The following is a 23,293-nucleotide window of genomic DNA, read 5'->3' on the forward strand; positions in this document are numbered from 1 at the left end:
AATCGAGACAAATTATATTATTTTTCTGAATGGGTAGCTTGAATATCTAAAATTCGAAGTCAGATTTGTTCATTTACCTTTATTATTATTAAAAACCTTTAAATTATTTAAAAACATTAAGGTTTTAGAAGGAACCGATCTCAGCGCCATCCCTCGGTGACTTGACGAACTGTAAGTGCTAGCGCTAGCGCAACTAGTAGTGACTTGGCGAACTGAGACTAGACAACTGTCAGCACCAAGTAAATATCCAGCCGTATTGAGTCGTATTTTACGTATATTTACTGCTAATGAGACTCTTTTAAGTAATATATTATAATTACGTATCGACCACATAGGCAGTCTGCAGGTATTGCAACCTTCTTATTTTGATATGTATATTTATTATTACAATTCATTTACATTGAATTTTATTTGTTATTTTTATTTTTTATTTAATTTTTTATATATTTTTTATTTATTCGTCTATTCATTTCATTTCATTCATTTTTTTTAGAATTAATTCATATATAATTCATAATAAATTATTTATTAATTTATATGTGCCATTGTGTCCGTTAGCATGATGACTCGAACAAAATTATCCGATTTTGATTAAATTCGTTACAAACGTGTTACCCTATACGTTTATTCGGACGAATTCACGAACCACCATGATCGAATTTTCGGGTGAAATGAGTTTTTCTTATTTTTTACCCAAAAAATATAGAATTTATCGATTTTTTCCTAAACCATTTTGTGTATAAAAATAAATAATTTTGTATATTGAAGTGCTTGTTGTATGCCTAACGACTCAGCGAACACAGAATAAAATTCTAACGACTACAGAGAACGATTCCCATGTTATTTTTATGGAGAATAAATACACTGTTTGCTTATTTATGATAGATTTTAATCAAATTTGGTAATTTTTTTAATTTCAAACTAAGCTATCAACTTTTTGATCAAAATCCCACCTTTTTACCACCCCTGTAGCAGCAAACCTAAGTACCCCTATAGATTAATGCTATTAAAAAAAACTAATTTGACAAATTTTTTCAAAATATATCCCTAAACGAGGTAGTTTATTTATTCTCCATAATAATAACATTTATGTTTTATTTTTCTTAAGGAATATGTTCAATTAAGATGACCTGAGTCATGCTGGTCATCATGTATGACACGTTTATACTAAATATCAACAAAATCGGATCATTTTTGCTAGAGTTGCTTCTGTTTCAATCACATAAGTTAATGGCATTTTACAATCCACACCTTTTAATTGGTGGTATCACCTTCCGGTCAGATTTTAAAGTCGTGTTTTCCAGTTACCCCAGTTCCACTTCCCCAATGAGCTGGAAATACAACTGAAGGTAGCACTTGGTGAGAGAGAGAGAATTGAGAGTCGTTGCCATTTATGGGGTTATTACTATGGGTAAAGTACATTGTACTATTTTTACTTCGTAAATTGACTAGGAGATTAGGATTTGGGATTGTAATAAAACCCATGAGCCAATGAACTGGTCTATTCCCCTAGTTTGTAACCAAAAAATCAAATTTTACAGTGTTTCGATTTTCTAGCTGATTTTATAATATAAATATGAATTTACCAAGCTAATAAGCCAGTCACAGGTATTTTTTTTTAATTCATACATATTCAACAAGCAGGTTCGTTATTTGCAGATTCAACAAATTCGTGTCGTTAATTTAAGCCATGAATATAATTAAAGATTAACTCATGTAATTAACCTCTATAATCAATTAGCAGTAGTAAAATTGGGTTTATTACTACTGTATTGAGGCAATTGAGATTATTTATTGTATAAGAATAAGAGATTCATGATTTTGCCACAATCGCGGGAAAAGATGGCGCTTCCGTGACCACGGGCGACGAAGATGATGACTTCAAGCAAGACCGCGGATGATGTACTTATGTTGCCGTGGTACGATGCAGGGCTACATATATACATTATATCTTTTTACAGATATACATGTATATTAGATATACATGTGTATCTCTAGCCCTGGGTACGATGACCAGTTTTCATGACAGCGGGAGACGATGATCATATCTACGCATGGACACAGGATATATTCAAGATTTGGCCGCGATCACGGAAAACGATTACGGTGTTTCCATGACTGACGATGAAAAAACATCCTTGAGCGTTTTTAGCGAATTTCCCTATAGGGAAGTAGCTATTACCGTAGGTCTCATGGTAAGACTTAGGCCCGGGACCGATTTACTTTTTCATTTTGATGTCCCCAGAGGCCAAAAACACCACTCGTTCAAATTTTTATATATATATATATATATATATATATATATATATATGTGTCCGTGAACACGATAACTTGAGTAATTTTTATCCGATTTTGATGAAATTTGGTTTGAAGGTGTAAGGCGGGATAAACTTGAATGAGTTCGCGATCTAGCATGATCGGACCATGGGAACAGGGTTTTATGGGGGGTTTTATGGGGTAAAAATAGGTTTTTCTCACTTTTGACCCTCAAAACACAAAAATTCCCAATTTTTCTCTAACCTTCTTAAAGAGCTTAAAAAAACAAACAATTCAGTATATCAAAGTATTTTTGTACAGTTATTGGTTACGGAGAAAAATAAAAAAATGGTAAATTTAAAATTCCCATGTTATTCTTATGGAGAATATTGTAAAATGTTGTAGTTTGCTTGTTTATGGATATCTTTTGATCAAACTTGGCAAATATATTCATTTTATACTAAGCAATAATTATTTTACTTAAAACACACACTTTATTAGTTTCCTTGTAGCAGCAAACCTAGGTACTCGTTAAACCTAATGTTATTTAAATAGATCAATTGAAAATCAATTCAGCCAAATGGAAATTCGCTTAGGCGTCAGGTTTGCTGCAGCGGGGGTATTGGATTTTACCACAATCACTTTTGCTAATAAAAACGAACAAAAAATGTGGTATGTTAGTGGTGATGTTTTGGGGGTGGAGGGGGGGGGTGGCATCCACAAACTGCGGGGGAGGCGCTGCTCGATGTACTTACGCCACTGCCATATGCTGTATTTTTATCCCGAAAATGGGATTCGTCCTAGACCATGAGCGGAATTAATGCGAGATGGAACTGGATTTATAGCTATGACCTCTATATTTCCTTTTTAACAGATTTTTATAAAAAAAAAAATCATCCCCAATTGATTGAATAATTGCAGTATAGTAATATATCAATGTTTAAAGAGCTATTTTAACTTGATACGTTAAACAGATCACTCGGAAAGGGGTTTTTTACGAAATACGTGCGGGTTAAAACGGGATTTATAGCTCGGACCTCTATTTTCTTCTTTTTTACTGGTTTTAGACACAAATCTACCCCCAATTGATTGAATAGTCGCAATATAAAGCCCCCTACACACTACCAGACCAGACCTCCAGACCAGACCGTCTGGCTGCAACCAGACCGTCTTGGACGGCTCTACACACTCCCAGACCAGACGGTCCTAATTCGTAATTGAGAGACCGTGGTGAGAACTCCAACAAATGGATGAAGATTGTCACGATAGTCGGCCGTCTGACAGACAGCGCTACACACTCACAGACCAGACAAAAATAGTGGTGGGAGAACCTCAGACCGTCTGTGGTCTGAGGGTTCAACCATCAGACACGCAGACAGTCTGGTCCGAGAAAATCGGTCTGCAGACAGCCCCACACACGATAAGAAGACAAGTGCCAGACGCCAGACCAGACGGTCTGGTCTGGTGGTCTGGTCTGGTAGTGTGTGGGGGGCTTTACTTAATCAAGGTTTAAGGAGCTATTTGAACTACCGTACGTTAAACAGATCACTCGGAAAAGGATCGACAGATCGAAAGCGGGATTTTCTCGGCCCAAAAAGTGGGATTTGTGTTTCTGTCATGTGGATAGTGGATTCAGTGGAGTGGATAACGAAACGATTGGCTTTCCTTCGGTTCGGTTCGGTCCAGTCCGTCGGTCCGTCATAGTCACAATTAGTACTCACTACACTACACTACACTAGTCTGACTCTCTTCAAGAGAGTCAGACTAGTGTAGTGTAGTGTAGTGAGTGCTCAACTTGTGATGCTCGTCAGTACTCGACTCGTCACATCACTCTGACTAGTCACTTCACCTCACCACTTCACTTCACTACTCGGTCGTCAGTCGTCACCGTCATGAACATGAACGTCAGAATTTGACTTTTGAAGTGGCATTTGCCGATTAATGTTGCGTTTTTTACAAGTACTTACGGTTTAATAGTTTTGTTTTTAGATTGATTGTCCAAGTTTGTACTTAAAAGTCAAGACTTTTGAAGCAAAATGTCCAGTGAATCAGTTAAATCGGTAAGATGTATTTCCTAGAAACATAACCCTTCCATCTAAGGCGAGAATTAGTCATCTTAATTATTTGAAGATATTAGCCTAGGCTTAAGATAGTAGTTGTTCCTTGTTCCGCATTTATTTATTATGTTGTTAGTTAGGTGCGTACGATTAGTGTAAAGTGCAATCTATGTTAAACAGGTTTGATCTCACTTCAGGTCTATTTACACCATGAAGGTATGCTAGACAGTTTCTTAACTGGGCTATGCTAATATCGATTAAAACTATCGAATTGAAAATATTGATTAATAATTGGTATTTTTAAATATATCTATTATAAAATTAAACTATCATAACCTAACCTAACCAACCAAACTTGCTGATGGTGAAAAAATCGCATGAAGGTTTACTAATCGAATCAATAGTTTCAATCGATATTAGGCTAGCATAGCCCAGTTAAGAAACTGTACCCATGCTAACTTACATCAGTTCTGTTAAAATGTAATAATTTTTTATCCAACCATTTCAGCTGACTAAAAAAAACTATGCTATGGCCTAGGCTATTAGGGGTATTTTAGAGACTTATACAGTCATTTAAGTACTAAAAGTTGGATCATTTCTGGATTTTCTCCTTGTTAGGCCTAACCTAGGTAGGGTAGGACTAACTTAGCCCTTCTTATTTATTACAATTACCCTTCACCTGATGCTCCTCCCATAACCTCTTTAAATGTTCAACTGTATGACTTTATTTCATATTTTTATAAAGTTTAGACCTACCTTAGTTATTTTTGCATACACTGATCTACTAGGGTCCTTTGAAGCAGACACACTCCCGCATGCTTGTCGCAATAAAATCCAATGCGACTAAGTTATTCTAGCCTTTCTAACAGGGCCATATTTTCCTAAGGGTGGTTGCCAGGGGCCTCACTTAGGGCTTTGAAGAAAACTTTTTCCTCTTGAAAAACACATTTCACTGATAAGTTAATCTGTTTGATTTAAGAGTTTCAAGCTTTTACTCTCGCAATCTCTGAAAGTGTGTGCGATAAAAAATCACAACTTCACTCCAATCGCTGGGGATGATCAAGCATCACAGGATGCTCACGAGCTCACGATTTTGTCATCTCTGAGAATTATTTTGATTTGTGTTCATAACCATAACAATTGATATTTAATAATCCATACCTTGTAAAGCAACCCAATTTTGACCCGTAATCCTAAGGTCAAAATTTTTAACCAGATCCAAAGTAGGATCTAACTTAAACAAGTTTGGCATGCAGACCTCTAATATTATTATTAAAAAATCAAATGGATCATTAGGTACTTTCCTGTTAAAGGGAACATTCATTATTATCGATCTGATTTCTTTCGATATATTGATATTTTTGTTTTCCTTTACGATCCATACCTTCTGTTTTAATATTTTCAAACACATTTAAATTACAAATTGACAACTGATCTTGTTTAGGCAAAACATAAATAAGTAAAACTGGTCTAAACTAACCTAACATAACCAACTAAACTTGCTGGGTTTGCTGTATCATTTCAAAATTTCGTTTGATAACAGAAAAGGCATGTGATTAATATGAAACGGAATTTGGAAATTTTACAGCAAGTTTGGTTGGTTAGGTAAGGTTAGTTTAGAACATTTTTATTTCAACAAATAATATTTGATAATCTTTTTAAATTGTTTGTTGATAGGCCTACTGAACAATATTTACTTATCATAGTTGTCAGCTGACATCTTGTTCATTATCGGATCAAAAATAGAATATTGATGTATCGGAAAGAAATCATCGATAATAATGAATGTTCCCTTTAACAGGAAAGTACTGATCATTACTATTTATGAGCTAGCCTCCTAGGTTTATCCGGCAATTGGATCTCTGAATACAATAGACCCAGTTCATAAAGTTGAACCAATAGGCCTATCACGTGTATTTATAAACCCTTTAAGCTCCAGCAATTGAAGATAATCAGAATAGAGGGGGCTCTCTAAGTGTGAGCCGCTAGGGGCCTTATAGATCCAAAATACAACCCTGCTTTCCAAGCTAACAATCCAACAATAGTTCACTCAAAACACACAAGTTAAAAATTTGGATAAAGTACAAGTAGGCCTAATGTCAGTCAACGCTTAGTAACTATTCTCTAAAACTCAAAGCAAACTAAGACTAAATTTAACTTTATTATTGATAAATTATTGAATTACTCGGTGGAATGCTCTCGACTAAAAATATCTTCCAAGCAATAACTACCTATATCTGATTCCTGGTACTTTACTAGAGCTACCAAGTGCTGGAACCACAAACATTAATTAGTTAAAATTAATGTGGTGGCTGTTAATTAGTTAAGATACAATCATAAAATGAAAAACTATGCTAATTAAAACAAACTACCACAATTAACCTGCTGTCAGCCAGGCTTATATTTTTAGGCCATTCAGAGTTAACTACTATCCTACTGGCCTGCACAGTAATTTACGCACACTGAATCCCTGGGCTTGTTGGGCCTCAGAACTATCAGTAAAATATATTTTATACGCTATGGAGCTTGCCCAAAAGCGTTAAGAAACTACTTCAATGTTATTCCTGAATCCTGACGCTTGCCAAACCTAGCTTTTTAGTCAGGATTAGACCAGCTCTGTTACAATTCTTGTAGGCCTACCATGTTACTGACCACTAGCGGGACTCTATCCAACTTAAACAATGCTTTGACTTTGACTCACTCATTACTGTACTCACTACTTGTACACGCACACACTTCTCACTGACACACCTAGCAGCTCCTCGATACCTGACGCTTATCATGGCTGAAAGCCGGGTCAAAGGACGCTAACTCGCTCTGCCAATTCTGCTTGGTCACCTCAACAATAGGCATGCATCTTTATCCCTGGAAATACAGCTTGTTACAATTGCCTTTTATGTAACGTATGTATGGTATTTTGTGTTAATAAAAACCTTGCTTACAGTTTTCAAGTTTGGAAACACCTGGCTATGTCGGTTTTGCTAATCTACCCAACCAAGTTCATCGAAAGTCAGTGAAGAAAGGCTTTGAATTCACTCTGATGGTGGTTGGTGAATCTGGTCTTGGAAAATCTACTTTAGTCAACAGTCTGTTTCTTACTGATTTGTATCCTGAACGAATTGTGCCTGATGCTATTGGTAAGCTTGGAGCATTGCTCCTATACTTATGTCTCTTTATAGTAATAACAAAAAATACTAGGCTATGACTTTTTATGTTGAATTATTAAGGGTTTTGTTAACACATTTTTACTGCATGAAAGTATGTTGGCCTTTATCAACTATGGTCTCAGTTTAAAATCTAATCTATCTACTTATACCCTTAATAACAAGATCTTCTTCACAATGAAGGGATTCAACTTCTGAAATTTGCTTTCCTATTGGGTCTTGAGATAGCACTTGCTTCAATATGAAGGTTGACTTTATGACAAGAGTATCACCTAGAGATTGCTTTTAAGTTCCAATTCCGTTTTAAAAGAGGATTGAAGTTATTTTCCATCACTGATTCGTAAAACAGTAAGTTCATAACGTTTCAGGATTTGGAATCAGACCAAGTCTTCAGGTGGGAAGTAACTAAATAAGGGAGAGATATGCTGCTACATGAAACTTATGGACACTCTTGTAACGTATATTTACACTTATCCTGTTAATTCACAAGACGGTAAATATTAAATACATATAAAAGATGGTAAGTGGTGATCGATTTTGATTGGACATTCTAATCACCAACAGACCGATAGGTGAATGACAAGAATCTCGGTGGTGTTCCTACTTAAATCCTATTGGCTACTGGATAGTAGTGAAGTATATGAGTAGGGACACCTTTGAGGTTCTTGCCATTCGCCAATTGGGTCTGATGATTGGAGTGTCCAATCAAAATTGATCACCACTTATCATCTTTTATATGTATTTACCGTCTTGTGAGTAAACAGTATAAGTATTACAAATATATTATGTTTCAAGACACGTTACTAGACATTTTTTTTACCCTCCACAAATTTAATAACAGGTAGCCTACAATGCTAATCAACAAGTTATTTATGTTACTAATCAAAAATAGGAAATATTCACAATAATCCTTTAGCACAATCTCACTAGCAATAAACTTTTAAATGAAGATGTTTCAACTGTATATACAACAATGAAGCCTTATTTTTTTGTTCAATATAAAACCGTGTAATAACAGATTTTCTAATCATAAACAACAACACTCATGATCCATCTTAAAAAACCTCTTTATGTTTAGAGAAAACCAACCAAACTGTGAAACTGGATGCCTCTACTGTTGAGATCGAGGAGAGGGGCGTGAAACTGCGTTTGACTGTGGTGGATACCCCAGGTTACGGAGATGCCATCGACAACACTGATAGGTAAGTCACTTTTTTTAGTTTTTTATTGACAAAAATTCGGTCAGACTAAATTTGTTAGGTGCGGAACGTGGAGAGCGGAGTGCAGAGAAGCGATTTTAATGGCACTCTGCTACGTTTTTAGGAAAACAGTTTAGTACCATTAAATTTCCTAAGACCAGAGACCAGAGGAAAGTGTACTCTGCACTCTGTGGTCCGTTGCCGCACCAAGGAAAACCCAGCTTAAGTTTCCAAACATTTTAACTCGTTTGTCTAAACTAGGAGATCCAAACCTTGCCTTGCTCTACTCTAATGTCAACCTCAAATTAACTGATAATTAATTTGTCCAATTCCCAATATCAAATGGTAACTGGATTCATAAACAACCGGTTACACAATCGAACCAGCATCTATTAGATTTGAAGGCAATCACCATAATACCTACCTGGCTACTCTATCAATCAGATTTCATTTTCTTTTGTTGTGAGTGAGTTGTGACTTTGTTTTAAGTTTGATATTTTATTAGTAATGGAAATGTTATCAAATAAATACCATATTCTGATAATAACTTTCTTCAATATGAATTCTGTAAGATTGTTAAAAGTTAAAGCTTTTTGATAGTAGATTTTTAAAGTTCTTTCTTAGTATTATTAAGGAAATTATACCTATCAAATCATATGATCAAACAAATCATTGTCTTTTACTGTATAAAATTTGTGTTCAACTGGGGAAAATATTGCTATCTTTTGGACTCCATACGTTTCTCACGCGTTCAAACAGTGATTGTTTAAACTTATGTTTAGTTTGATAATAGAAGATACTGTTAAGATAACAATATTGTTTCCATTTACTATGGTTATGCTTCTTTTGAAACCAGTATTAGGACAAGGTTGGTTTACAGTTACATTCTAAAAAAGAGATTGATTTTGAATTGTATATTGGTTGCCCTTGAAGATAATTTTCTGAGTCTTAGGGGTGATCAGTTTTTTACTGGTTTTCTGGAGATAAAATGTTACAACAAAAAATTCTAGAACAAAAACTAACCATCTTTGCCATCTTGCCATAAAATCATAATAGAGTGTAGCATTGGCTGTGTCTGGCAGCTTGGCAAATAGCAGTAACTGAGTCAATGAACAAGTTATTGAATCTCTTGTTTATTATATGTGTTAAGGGAACAAATCAATACCTTTTGAGATATGTAATTGAGTCTAAAAAGGGTAAATATGTTGGAATGAGCTTTTGTCAATCAATAAGAATGACTATATACAGTTAATAAATATATAGGCTTAAGTTAATAAATAATACAGCCTGAAAATGAAAACATAGTTTTTGAAAGCACTTGTAGAATTAAAACTTATATATTGGCCTTTTTGAACCTTAGAATTCAGTATTACATTACATTTATTTGCCAATATCTCTAACATAAGTTATTAATAAAATAAGAATAGGCCTAAATAATATTAGGCCTATCGGCATGACAACACAAGCCTAAATAGAATTTTGAAAGAAACACATGGCAATAAATCTACTTTGCCGATAATGACTGTACTTAACTATATATAGTTATTCTGAAACCACTGTAAAATCAATAACACCCTCCCTGGTCACGGCGAGATTGAGAAAACCTTCTTCGGTCACAGTAAAATCGAGCACATCTGCGGTCACATTTAAATCACGAACCTGTACAAAGTTTACGGCGAAAACGTGAACATCATCTGCGGTCACGGCAACCAATGTCTCCCACAATGGCTTCAAAATCATGAAACTTGAGCGTGTCCCCTCTTTAATATAAATACTCCTAGATGCTCATCCCTAGAACGGATATTGAGCTGAGCATGAGGAACAGAAAACTTTCCACTTCAGAGCTGCTCGTATGGCCGGCTTAATGTGGATAAATCCGTAATACAGAGGTCGGGAGCGTGTGAATTAATTTAATTGAATCTGTTATATAGAGGTTATGTAAGGGTTCCCTGCTATTGGTATTCATTATACAGGAGTAAGTAAATTGCCAAGAAGATGACTAAATATTTGTTGTATTGAGGGTTTTATCATTTTTTTTTGCTAAATAGAGGCACATTTTCTATTAAGTGATATGGCGCTTGCACGGGGATCGCAAAATAATACATTACATAGATAATTTGTTACATTGAGGCTCGTTACAGCGAGGTTCCACTGTACCTCTGCTGTTTATATTACCAAGTCATATTACTGTTTGTTTACTACATTTTATTGTGTCTTTAGTAATTTCATAATTTGTGTTGATATCATTGTAGGCTACTATTCTTGTATGCACAAGTATATACTTCAAATGGTTTGTACTAAATTCAACGCTCTTTTGAACAGTGTTTATTTTGTATGTTTTTTACCCATACATCCACTAAACCAACAGTTTTGGTAGTCCCAACACTACCAACTACTAAATAATTAATTAAATTCAACAAGTTAAAAAAAACATCAAGTTAATTAGTTTGTTACAATATTAAATTTGTTTCAATCTGTTGCAGTTTTCGTGCCATAATCCAGTACATCGATGATCAGTTTGAACGATTTCTCCGTGACGAAAGTGGCCTCAACAGACGCAATAAAGTTGACAATAGAATACATTGCTGCTTCTACTTCATTTCACCATTTGGACATGGGTAAGTCTTAAAATGATAATCTGTGATGTTTTCATAATTAAATTATTGTGTATTTGCCTTAAACAATATTTAAAATGCTTAAATTCATTTGGAAACAGATGTGTTATCATTGCAGACATACAAAAGGAAATTAAAATGTACACTTGAGTCCAGCTAATCTGTACTGAATAGAACGGAATGCTTTTTAGGTCAGCTGATTGTTTGAATTAGCCGAAATAATTTGAATTCAGTAGAACTTCAATTAACCCAGATATTAGGGGGTTAGGTGGGAGGGACCATGTATGATGAAAACCATAGTTATCGGACATGGTATGAAAAATATATAAACTTAGCAAACCCTTAAAAACAAAGTAAGGTGTAAATAGACCTTAATGTTCTCATTTTGAATGTTGACACAGCAAAAAAATTTAAAATATGCAATACTTAATATCATTAACTTTGGTTCAGATATATAAACTGTAACGTTTAAAATTACAGCTTACTCAAACTTAACAAGAAATTAGCCAAAAACTGTACAGCAATGATTCAAGTAAAGAACAAAACGGCTCTTGTAAGCTCCTGCTAAGGATAAACTACCGTAACGTCCTGTTTCAAAACAGCGGCATGGGGATAAAAATCGACTGGCATTGATTTTACCATGGAAGAAAACATATCATTTTGAAAACCATAAAACTATTAGATAACTCATAAAAACTCTAAAATCTTAACATTGCTTAGCTCTAATCTTATTTAAAGGTAATAACAACAGTCGTAAAAATAAGATTGACATAAAAAGGACATGAAGAAGGTTATTCTTTACCTTTGTTGTTCTTTTTTTCTTTAGTTTCTCTTTTGCTATGTATTCAACAAGTTGCCATTGTCACTTATCACCCAATCATTTGAGCTACTAAGTGTCCTGTATTCTAGGATTAGGAAATACAGTTAGGCCTAAACAGTTTTTCTCGGTATTTAATTTTGTAAAATATATTTTTGTATGAGTGCAAATTATTTACAAAACATTTTTGGCACTTGTTTGGATGAAGAGGACGTTTGGAATACCCGTGTTCGGTCTAGCGGCTCTTACATGTGGACACTATGTTGATCCAATAAGGGATGTAAACCAAGGGAAAGAATTTGGTAGCAATTATATTGTATCCGGATGAAGTAGCTCTAACTTGGATTTGAGAGTTAGGTATGGACGTAAAATAACAAGACCCAAGACCAATAAATATATGAAATTTTTTTTTATTTTTTTATTATACTGCAAAGAATTGGCACATGCCATTTTGCTACTGATAATAACATTTGGTTGGTAACTTGTATCATACTCATAATATATATATAATATTATTTAGGGTTGGTTTAGCAATATCTAGTCTTGTGTAATTTTCTTCCCTAAAAGCGTAGGCTACAGCTCAAATGTTAAATAATTTACATTATTTACTTGTTGCAGGTTGAAACCATTGGACATTGAGTTCATGAAACAGCTCCACAATAAAGTTAACATAGTTCCTGTGATAGCTAAAGCTGATGTTCTTGTGAAGAAAGAGGTTCTAAGACTCAAGAAAAAGGTAAGATAAAAAGACATTTTTACTAAATTAATTGTAATATCCAATTATCGGTGTAAAATACATTTTTGTTCAGAAAGAAAATAAAAGGTATCAGCAATCTGACATTATGCTTTCTCCATAGCTTGTCAACAACCTTGTAGGCCCTAATGGGTAAGCAATGGGAGTAGCTTTGATATTTTATTTGGAAAATCACAAAAGTTGCACCAACTTTTGTACTGTAATTTTTACATCTTTAGGGTTATTCTTGGTTTGTTGGCTACTCATCACTAAAATAAATTATTCACAATTTACTAGAAAATGTGAAGGTATATTTCGAGTTTTCATCAAAACCCATCTTCAGCCTCTGGTAACAACATATCAAGTATAAAGTATATAAACACTTGATATGTTGTTACAAACTAAGAATAACATTGATAATGCCATCACAAAAAAACATACCGAAATGAATCTTTAGGGTTGTACCATTTTGTTTAGAAATAACATATTCACTGTGGTTGTGCGATGGATATCATAAAATTGTAAGATAAAATAAAGGTAGTTATATTTACTTTTTGATCTAATCAGGCAGTGAATATATGATATAATATTTTATCTAATGGTACAAATATAATTTATTTGGCCTTAAATAAGCATTCGGCTTAATAGAACGGATCCATCCAAACACTCAACCCCAAATTGTTTTTGATAATTATCTCTCTACTGTAAATCATGAGATATTGCCTCTTGAAGGCAAAGTGTTGCTTTCCTGCAGTCTTGAAAGTCATTCCTGCATCTTCAAAAACTTGAATGAGAAGGGGTGGACTGGATTCCGGTCCAATCGTCATTCAACGTGTAAACTACTCCATAACCATCCAATAAGGAATGCTTTGGGAGCATTCAACTTTGTTGTCTGCAAATTAAATTTAATCCTCCGAGTATATTGTCAATATAGATGGTTTAGATTCTCTTTTTGTGATTCTGTAGGTCATGGAGGAAATTGAGAAGCATCAAATCAAGATATATCCATTGCCAGATTGTGACAGTGACGAGGATGAAGATTACAAGGATCAGGTTAGTTTTTTTATTAGTTTTGTTATCCAAGTAGTGAAACTGAATTGGTTTTAGTGCGGAAAAATTGCCATTGGTAAATACTATTTCCCAATGCCAACTTTTCTGCACTAATACAACTAAAACCAAAAAGAAAATTTTGAAATTGGAGTTCATTTTCCAACTCTTTTTGCACTCGTTAGACATCTGGTGTACGAAATTGTAAAAAAATCTGTATCGGCCCTGATTCTACAATGGAAGTTTTAATTTTGTGATTTTTGAGAAAGATTCAATAGCCTAACTTTTACGTATGTTTTCTATGTTCTACTGGACTGTAGATAGGGTAAAATATCATTGAAAACTTATTCTATCAATAATCTTTAAAATGACGTATAAAACCCCACTGCTTCTCTGATTTTTTATTTTTAAATTCAAGACATGCATTAAATATAATGTTTGATGAGTTTTATTGAAATTTTTAGAATCCTTGTCAAATTCCTTATCAGAATATTAAGGAATTATTAGGATTAAAACAACTTTATAAACGCATGTTTTGTGATACAAATTTTAATCAGTTTTACCTTTTTTTTATAAAAATTAATTATTGTTTATGGTGTTAGTTCTATGGTTTATTTCTTATTTGACTAAATACTTGAATTAAATACTTTCAGCAGAATCCCCTTTAAAATGATACAGGTACTACACTTTAAATGTCTTCAATATCTAGGCCGAAAACCTTAGAATTAACTTAAAGTTTACTAAATGATTGTAAATAATATGGGAGGTGATAGTTTAACCCTTTGAGCCCCAAGTGCCGATATATCGGCATGTCAATATTGTGCTGAAAATGACACAGTGCCGATAAATCGGCACCCCAAGGTCATGAGCAGAAAGACAATATGCCGATATATCGGCCATCTACTATTTTATATAGTACAGCGCTATTTTAACGTATTTTGTGTATCAGAAAACGTCATTGCGTAGCCAAAGCATAAATAAAATATATTACAAGTAATATTTTGTCGATTTTTATTTTATATAGTATTTGTTATTGTTTCTAAAACGATATCGGCAGGCTGTGTCGTCTGTATCGCTCAGCTGTCTCATGAGTCAGCAACTCTGTTGTTTGTTGTTGTTTGTTATTTGAGTAACTGCCGGTGTTTGTTATTGTTTTGTTACGTGGATACCGTTATTTTTACTACAGATTTGTGTTGTTTGAAGTTAATTTCAAAAGTTTTATTATTCTTTTAGTGAGTTTATCAAAACATCATAATGGTAATCAACTATGAACTTACGTCTGTAACTGCATAATTATTTGGGTGCATGCTATAGCCCTTGCACGGACATGGAAACCTATTTTCATAACTAACTAACTAACTAACTTAGGCCTAGTTCCTTTCTATAAGTTCTTTATCCTTTATTTCTTGCATGTTGACTGTTTTTATTTGTCTCAAATATGAGTAAAAAAAGAACTAGGGCAGAATCTCCTGTTAGTGAAAACACTCTGTTGTGTAACATTCAAGAAGCAGGTTTGAATGTATATTCTGCCGACAAGAACAGTGATGACTCTGACTTCAGTGACAATATTGCAAGTTCTGATGCTGATTCATCCTCCTCAGAACTAGTTGACGACACGGATGAAGACCCGACATATAGCCCGGAAAATAGTGGTAGGCCTAGACTAGGTTTTTTGCAAAGACCGATCAGATCACCTCATATGTTTTCCTCTGATGAAGAAGACATTGATGATGTCCTTCCTCTGGCAGATTTGCCTCAAGAAGTAATTGATTTTAATTTAGGCCAACCATCAACTAGCAGTGACAATAGATTTGGCCTAGATATGCCTACAGAAGAAGCTAGACCTACTGATGCTATACCAGATTTGCCAACAGATACCGGTACTCAAACTGCTAGGGATTGTGCTAGGCCTAGGCCTAGAGGCAGGGGTTCACACAGAGGGAGAGGAAGAAGTCAGACTCAAGCAAATCGTAGTAGGCGAAGACCTGTTGAACCTGAGTCCAGTGACTGGGATGAACTCGAGGAGGATAATGATCCGGGTTACCAGCACAACTTCACTTTCAATGAAGTCCCAGGTCCTAAGCATTGCCCACCCAGAAACTCCTCGCCAATTACCTATTTCTCTCTGTTTTTTACTACTGAATTGATAGCAAAATTTGTAGTAGAGACAAACAGATACGCTACAAATTTCTTGCGATCTGCTGAACATGGCTTGTCACCTCAGAGTACATTGAGATCTTGGGTAAATTTAACCTCTGAGGAGTTCAAAGGCTTCCTTGCTGTTATTATAAACATGGGCATAATCCGGAAGCCTTCAATCAGAAGCTATTGGAGCCAGCCATCGTCCCTGTCCACTCCTTGGTTTGCAAAAATGTTTTCTCGAACACGGTTTGAACTTATCTTAAAATTTTTTCATTTGGTTGATGGCAGCAAACTTGTGAAACATGGCGAACCGGGCTATGACCCATGCGGAAGATTTCAACCACTCATCGACCATCTGAACCGGTTAGCCAAGTTTTACTATGTACCCTACCAGAAACTATCTGTCGATGAGTCGTTAGTGGGGACAAAAAAGCGGATTGGCTTGACCCAATACCTCCCAAAAAAAAAAACATCACAGGTGGGGAGTGAAGCTGTGGGTACTGTGTGACGCGCTAACCCATTACTGCATGGCACTTTTTTGCTACAAAGGTGCCAAATACAGAGAAAATGATGAAGAAACCACTGAGCATGGCCTGGCATTCTCTGTAGTCAACAAACTAATGAACATCGCCAACTGTTTGAACAAAGGCTTTCATCTATTTTTGGATAATTTTTTCACTACTCTTCGCCTGGCTAGATACTTATATTCTAAATTAACTTGGCTTACAGGAACTGTTAGAGTTGACAGAGTAGGTGTGCGCACTGTGCTACGGGGGAAATATGCTGTTGGACAAAAAAAATACATTCGAAAAGGACCCGCCTTGTATATGGCCTACCGCGAGAAACCGACCAACAAATCTCAGTTTATTCTGTTATCAACCGATAGCAAGGCAGAAAATGTAAGATATACAAAAATGAGAAGTAGGAAAGTAATTGTAAAGACTAAGCCTAGAATAGTCCATCAGTACAACAATGGCATGGGGGGCATAGATGGTACTGATCAAATGTTGTACACTTACCTTGATGAGCGACATTCGATGAAACCTTGGAAGAAAGTGATTTTTAACATATTTGGCCGCATGATGCTAAATGCATATGTTTTGTACAAACTTAACACCGAAAAACCAATGAGCCGTGCCTCTTTTATCACAGCTGTGGTGGATGAACTAGCAAATTCTTGGTTCGAAAAGAAATACGGAGTTGCCGGTAGAGGTGGGGGTGACGCAACAGTTGGAAAAGGGTTTGGGTTGGAAAAAGTTCCTGATAACAAGGAAAAGAACTGTTCTGTATGCAGTGGAAAAAAAACCCAGATGGAAAAAGGAGAAGAGCGCGCACTATGTGTTGCTTTTGTAAAGCAGGATTGCATGCGGAGTGCTACAATCGCCACAAATGCAACTAAACGTTAACATTTGGATTTGTAAATACTGTAAATAGCCTTTTTTAATAATTTTATAAACTAGTGTTAGTTGAAGACTATTTTCTTCTTTTCTGAGGTCTTTCTCTGATACAGCTCATAACAATTTTTAAGACATTATGTGAGTTATCGGTGTTATTTCCATTTACAAACTAAAACTTTTGGTGTTACGAAACATGGTGAAAACAACTTTTTGGTGAGTAAAACCAAATATTTGTATCAGATATATTGTTAAGATTCTTAGTCTTAGGTCTGTTCCATTAGTTTCTTTCAATTTGATATGCATCTCTTACATTGATACTTGTATACTATAATAAAACATGTTTGTTGCGGTAACTAGGCCGATAACGGATATTGAAGTATTTATCATAATATACCATAAGTTGGTCATTTATAAATATTTTTGCACCAAATATTTAGGTATTATTTAGAAATGTATAGTGACTAATAAAAATGCAATAGGATGTGCCTCCTCACTTATTCACTTATTTTTTATACATCTCAAAATAAAAAATTAAAAAAAGTTTTTATTTTTTTATTTTTGTCAACTAAAATTTTTATTTTTTATTTTTATGCCAAATTGTTGCCATAGCAGTAAGCTAAAAAATAATGCCAAAATAATTTTTCTATCTCAATATTAAATAAAGTTATAAACAAATTAATACAATGCTGTAAAAACCGCCTATTTTGGCCTGTCATTCCCAGTACTGACCATGCAGTATAGGCATGTCACCTCCAAAAAAATCGCAAAAATTTTGTTGGGGCCCAAAGGGTTAATATATGAGCCCTTAAATTTAATACATAAAATGTAATTTTTTGTTTGAAAAATTACCCATAATGTGATTGAACACGGTTTTTATTAGAAGCTGCAATTAAAACGAACCAAAAGAATTTTGTCACTTGCTACTGCTGTTCACTTTTGATTGTAATTGTTTTTGCAGCTGCGACAATTGAAAGAATCGGTGCCATTTGCTGTGTGTGGATCTAACACTCTGCTGGAAGTGAGGGGACGCAAAGTCCGTGGCAGACTCTACCCGTGGGGGGTGGTGGAAGTGGAAAACCCCGAGCATTGCGACTTCATCAAGCTGAGGACAATGCTCATGTCAGTCCATTAGATCACAACAGCTATGTATTGCTGTGTTTTACTTCTATTTAAACTTAACACAAAGCCATTTTCAGTCAATAGAAAATGTATTAGTCAGTTTATTTGAATGTTATAATGATGCAAATCCCATACATTTTTGTATACAGCCATAAAATAATGTAGTAATATTTTAAATCGAACCTAAAAGTTATGTGACCAGACTGGAAGTGCTTTAGGCTGCCAGATCTTCAAATAAAGTGACTGCTTTAAGTCTCAATTAAACTATGCTAAATTATTAGCAGCTTAGAACTGAGGCTTGAAGACATCATTGCAGAATGAGAGTGAAAATTGATGATATAAAAAAATTAGGGATGAAAATGCTAGAATTTGTAGGGTTTTAAAGGGTGGTTACAATGTTCTGATTGGTAGTCTACTCTACTACCTACATAGTATGGTCGCCATTTCATAAGAAAGTAAAGTATAAAAGTAAAGTACTAAATTTTCTGTCAATATTTTTATCTCGTTTGAATTCTTTCTAAGTCATATTGTTTGTTTTAGTTTTTATATTAATATTTGTTGTAGAACACACATGCAAGATTTGCAAGAAGTTACCCATGAGGTTCACTATGAAAACTACAGATCCGAGCGGTTAGCCAAGGGTGCACCTGTACCAAAACGAACCACGTAAGTAGGCCTATATCTTTTTAACAAACTTTTTTATTATTATTACTATTAACACATTCACTGCGCATGACGAGTAATCTCGTCACCGCTGGTGCTTTCCATTGGCGCACTGCGAGTCTACTCCTCAAAACGCCGTTTACAAATTTTTTCCAATGCGAGGTTAGCCACTGCCGTGAGACGTTGTTTCGCTTGTTGCTTATTGTGCCAGTTTTATACTTCAATCTGGTATGATTCGTTTTCTGATCCGACTATTTTATCGGTGGTAGGGATTGTTAAACATATATTATAGTGTGAGGTTTAGGCTTGGATCTAATGACATGCAATAGAATATAATGAATGTACTGTAGCATTGTGAAAGCAACCTAATTTAAAAAATGCGCTTGACCGCTTTTTTGCTGTATTTTTTTATGGTGTATCAGAGTACTTCACCCAAGCTTTTTCCCATAATTTGGTAATTCATTCACTTAGGACCGGCTAGCAGTATTGTTTAGTACTGCTATCTGTTGGGTTCTTTGTAAAACTACGTCCACAATGACTGGGACACAGTATATGCCTCTCATTTGGATGAAACTTAATTTAACCGTTTTCGCGCACTCTTCCACGTAGCGCATTAGCTGTTTGCGCCACTGACCATGGCGCAACCGCATTAAACGTGTTAATAGGTTTCCATTTAAAGTAGGGGTTTACGGGTCTTGAAATTTAGGGAATTAAAGGTTTAGACTAAGTGATTTAGCAATTTATTCCCTATTCAAATAACATTAGATTTAATGAGTACCGGTACTTAGGTTTGCGGTTACAAGTAATGTTATAAAGTGTGCTTTTTGCCAAAATAATAATAGCTTTGTATGAAAAAATAAATTTACCAAATTTGATTAAAGTATAACTTTAAACAAGCAAATTACAACAGTTTACTTTTTCTCCATAAGAATAACATTTTAAATTTTCAGTTTTTGAAATGTTCTCCCTAACCATTTGGCTTACAACAACCATTCAATGTACTAAATTATTTGTTTTTAAGCTTTATAACATTATTTAAAAAGAAATTGAGATATTTTATTTTTTTTTTATGATCAAAAATGGTGAAAATCATTACTCCATAAAACTCCCAAATAAACCTGTTCCCATGTTCTGATCATGCTGGTTCGCAAACTCGTTAGAATTAACAAGGGTTTGTATGTAAGGTCAATATAATCAAAATCTGATTATTTTTACTAAAGTTATCGTGCTAACAGACATATATATTTATAGACTTTATGAAAGGATATTGTTTTTTTCCTCTGGGGACATGAAAGCCTATGGGAAATTCACTCAATTTATGTGATTTTGATAAAATATTCACAAATGAGCATGATCGGACTATGGGAACAGGGTTGTATGGGGTATAACATGGTTTAAGTAAAAATCAAACCAGTTAAAAGTAAATTTGTGTTTCTAATAATTTTAAACTGGATGGTTGAAAAGTCTTTGAAGTAATTAACTATTTGATCAGTCTGAGTTAGGACTTTGTTTTAGTAAAAAAAATCTTTACGCCCATAACAGCGACCCCCTAGAAATGTAAGGCTAGGACTGCCCTTAATTGTGTAATAACTAGATTCTGGTGGTCCTTATTTAGGTCGCTGCCTGATCATGAGAAGTCAGATGACAAGGACAGAATCTTGCAAGAAAAGGAGGCGGAGTTGAGAAAAATGAAGGAGGCCCTTGCAAAGATGCAAGCTCAAATGCAAATAAAACACAACTAGTACTGCTGGCTGCCTTATATGGAACTTTTGTCTCAACTAATGATGTGCTTTTGATATAAGGATTTATTTATATATTGTTTAGTCAGTTGCATAAAATGACTATGATGCGTACGTATATAGTTACTATAAGCATTGTTATTTTGTAATCAAACGGACAGTATAACCATTGTATTCTAGTTAGTTATAAAGAATACTCGTTAATAATTTTTCATAATTTTATATTTACATTGACTGAGAAACGCAATACCTTTGAGACTCATTGTCTTTTTTTGTATGATTATGTTTTTGTAAACATAGTTAATTTTGTCTAATTGAGCTTATTTTGCTTTGGAAGAACTTTAATGTTGGTAAACTAGTCACTATTAAAGAAAGACATCGAATTGTTTAAGCTCTATTTTGAATGAAATTGAACTCTATTCTAGAAGCTAGCTGTAAGAATCTCAGAAAATTCCTTATCATATTTTATTAATACCGAATAAAATATTTTTAGTATTTTTTGTTTCTTTCATTAATTCCTAAAATGACTTGATAGTTTAGAGTAGAGTAGAATCTTTTTTGTGTTGGTATCTGGTTACAATCAAGTTTTTGAATTTATGGGATTAGTAAGTTATCCATACTGTAATGCTGTGCTGTGCTGTAGCTGGAGACATAAAATGATTCTTTATGGTAAACCACATAACTTGCCATAAATGTCACTAAAAGGGTAGTAAATATTGTATAATTGCGTTACCAACCAATTCTTTTCATATTTTTTCCGACTTCACCACATGTTATCTTATCCTTGTGGTTGTGTTATCTTGGAAGTGAATACACAAGGCTCCAAGTAAACAGTAACCACAAATAAGATGTCCTGGGTTTGTCAGAGTAAAGGTAAACACAGTAAACTTTATGATATTAAATTCATGATTTTCTGACATAAGAGTTTTCTCTCAATATTTCACTTTATTTAAACATGGCAGAGATTTTTCCCCTCTGCCTTGGTGATTTCCAAAAAATATACCTTATATGTCAGTGTCTTAGCAAAGGGGAAATGGTATTAAAAAAAGGATAGTAATTCTTAACAATGTAATTCAGAGGCGGTACCTTGTTAGGGATCAAAATATGAAAGGCTTCAATGAATAAGAAAATGTACTAAATTTACTTCAAACGAAGTACTAAAACATTTTCCAAGAGCTAATACATACAGAAGACCCAATTACATAACTAAGGAAAATTAATTACCAGCACAGTTATTAAACTAAAACAAATGGTGAACTATTATTTATGAATTGTCAAGCAACTATCGAACAAGATACAATACAAGTCAAACATGACATACATATTTTTATGAGATTTCCACTGTACTTTAGACTACACTTAATAAAATTCAATCTGCCTTAAAAGGCAACAGGACGTTTTAAAAAACACTATCACATACACTCATGACTGAACTGGAACTTCAAGGCAAGAATGAGCAACCGATCCGATAGCAACTAGGAGACTGTCTCAATGACCCCCTAGTTTCTTTGCTGAATTTTACTGCCTTCAGCTCTCATTGGTCAAGACAGTCCATGTGGACTTGATGATTGGTTGTCCAAAAAGTGCGTGGATCGCAGATTGTCTTCCGTCTCTCTCTTTGATGAGCGGATGCAGAGTTACCAAAGCAGTGAAGCCATTGGACAGGATGTTTGTCAACTTGATTTTTGAACCGATATGGGTTTTGTGTTTCAATTTTAAGAACCGAACTTCCATTACAACTGTTTATAATATTTGAGTTTTGTTTCCTTTTGGTTTAAGTGTCTAGTGTAAAATATAAAATATATTTTATAAAAAATATAAAAAGTCACGTCCCTCTAATTTTTTTAATCATTTTCTAACAACAATAATAAACCATTTACTTAACATTGTTATTGATTTATATCTGGAATGCAGAGAGAAAATTTTTAAATCAGAGCCTAAAATCCTTATTTAATTCCGCATCCTGTCATAATCACAATCTGTGCAATAATGCAATAATAATCTAAGGAATATGATGAAGTATACTTGTTAACAACACTATAAACAAGCATCCAGTGGTACCACCTACATAAAGTCTAATCTAAATATATTTATTATTTTTACAATGTGGTTATATAACAATTTAAATTAATTTTGTGCTGTCAAATAACGTTTTGCATGAAAACAATCAAATCAATCAATCCGTACCAAAACAAATCATTGTGATACTACCCCCCACCCCCCCCCCCCCATACCTTCACGGCTCCTACAAAGCTTAAAGTTGGCTGTACGTGTTGTTTAAGAACACCAGGGCTGAGGACAGAGCTATTGTATGTTTGAACATTGTTTGGATTGTAGAAGATTTT

The 23,293-nt window shown here is 34.4% G+C and overlaps 1 protein-coding gene across 1 annotated transcript; it reads left to right on the plus strand.

Moving 5' to 3' along the window:
* Positions 1–4,138: 4,138 nt before the first annotated feature.
* On the plus strand, positions 4,139–21,443 carry LOC128998050 (septin-1-like). Its single transcript, XM_054424010.1, has 9 exons — positions 4,139–4,316; positions 7,258–7,450; positions 8,556–8,679; positions 11,160–11,294; positions 12,727–12,844; positions 13,808–13,894; positions 18,386–18,546; positions 19,111–19,212; positions 20,825–21,443. The coding sequence occupies exons 1-9, from the start codon at positions 4,293–4,295 to the stop codon at positions 20,949–20,951; spliced, it is 1,071 nt and encodes a 356-aa protein (XP_054279985.1). The 5' UTR covers positions 4,139–4,292; the 3' UTR covers positions 20,952–21,443.
* The last annotated feature ends 1,850 nt before the right edge of the window (positions 21,444–23,293 follow it).

Source organism: Macrosteles quadrilineatus, unplaced genomic scaffold (genome assembly GCF_028750875.1).
Source record: "Macrosteles quadrilineatus isolate MER2022 unplaced genomic scaffold, UCM_ALF_1.0 Scaffold_7__1_contigs__length_78375512, whole genome shotgun sequence".
NCBI classification, from domain to species: Eukaryota; Metazoa; Arthropoda; class Insecta; order Hemiptera; family Cicadellidae; genus Macrosteles; species Macrosteles quadrilineatus.

Coding starts and splice junctions, on each gene's coding strand:
- LOC128998050 (XM_054424010.1), top strand. CDS start 4,293: ATGTCCAGTGAATCAGTTAAATCG. Junction 18,547..19,110: donor AAGCTGAGGACAATGCTCAT/GTCAGTCCATTA, acceptor TATTTGTTGTAG/AACACACATGCAAGATTTGC. Junction 19,213..20,824: donor CCTGTACCAAAACGAACCAC/GTAAGTAGGCCT, acceptor GTCCTTATTTAG/GTCGCTGCCTGATCATGAGA.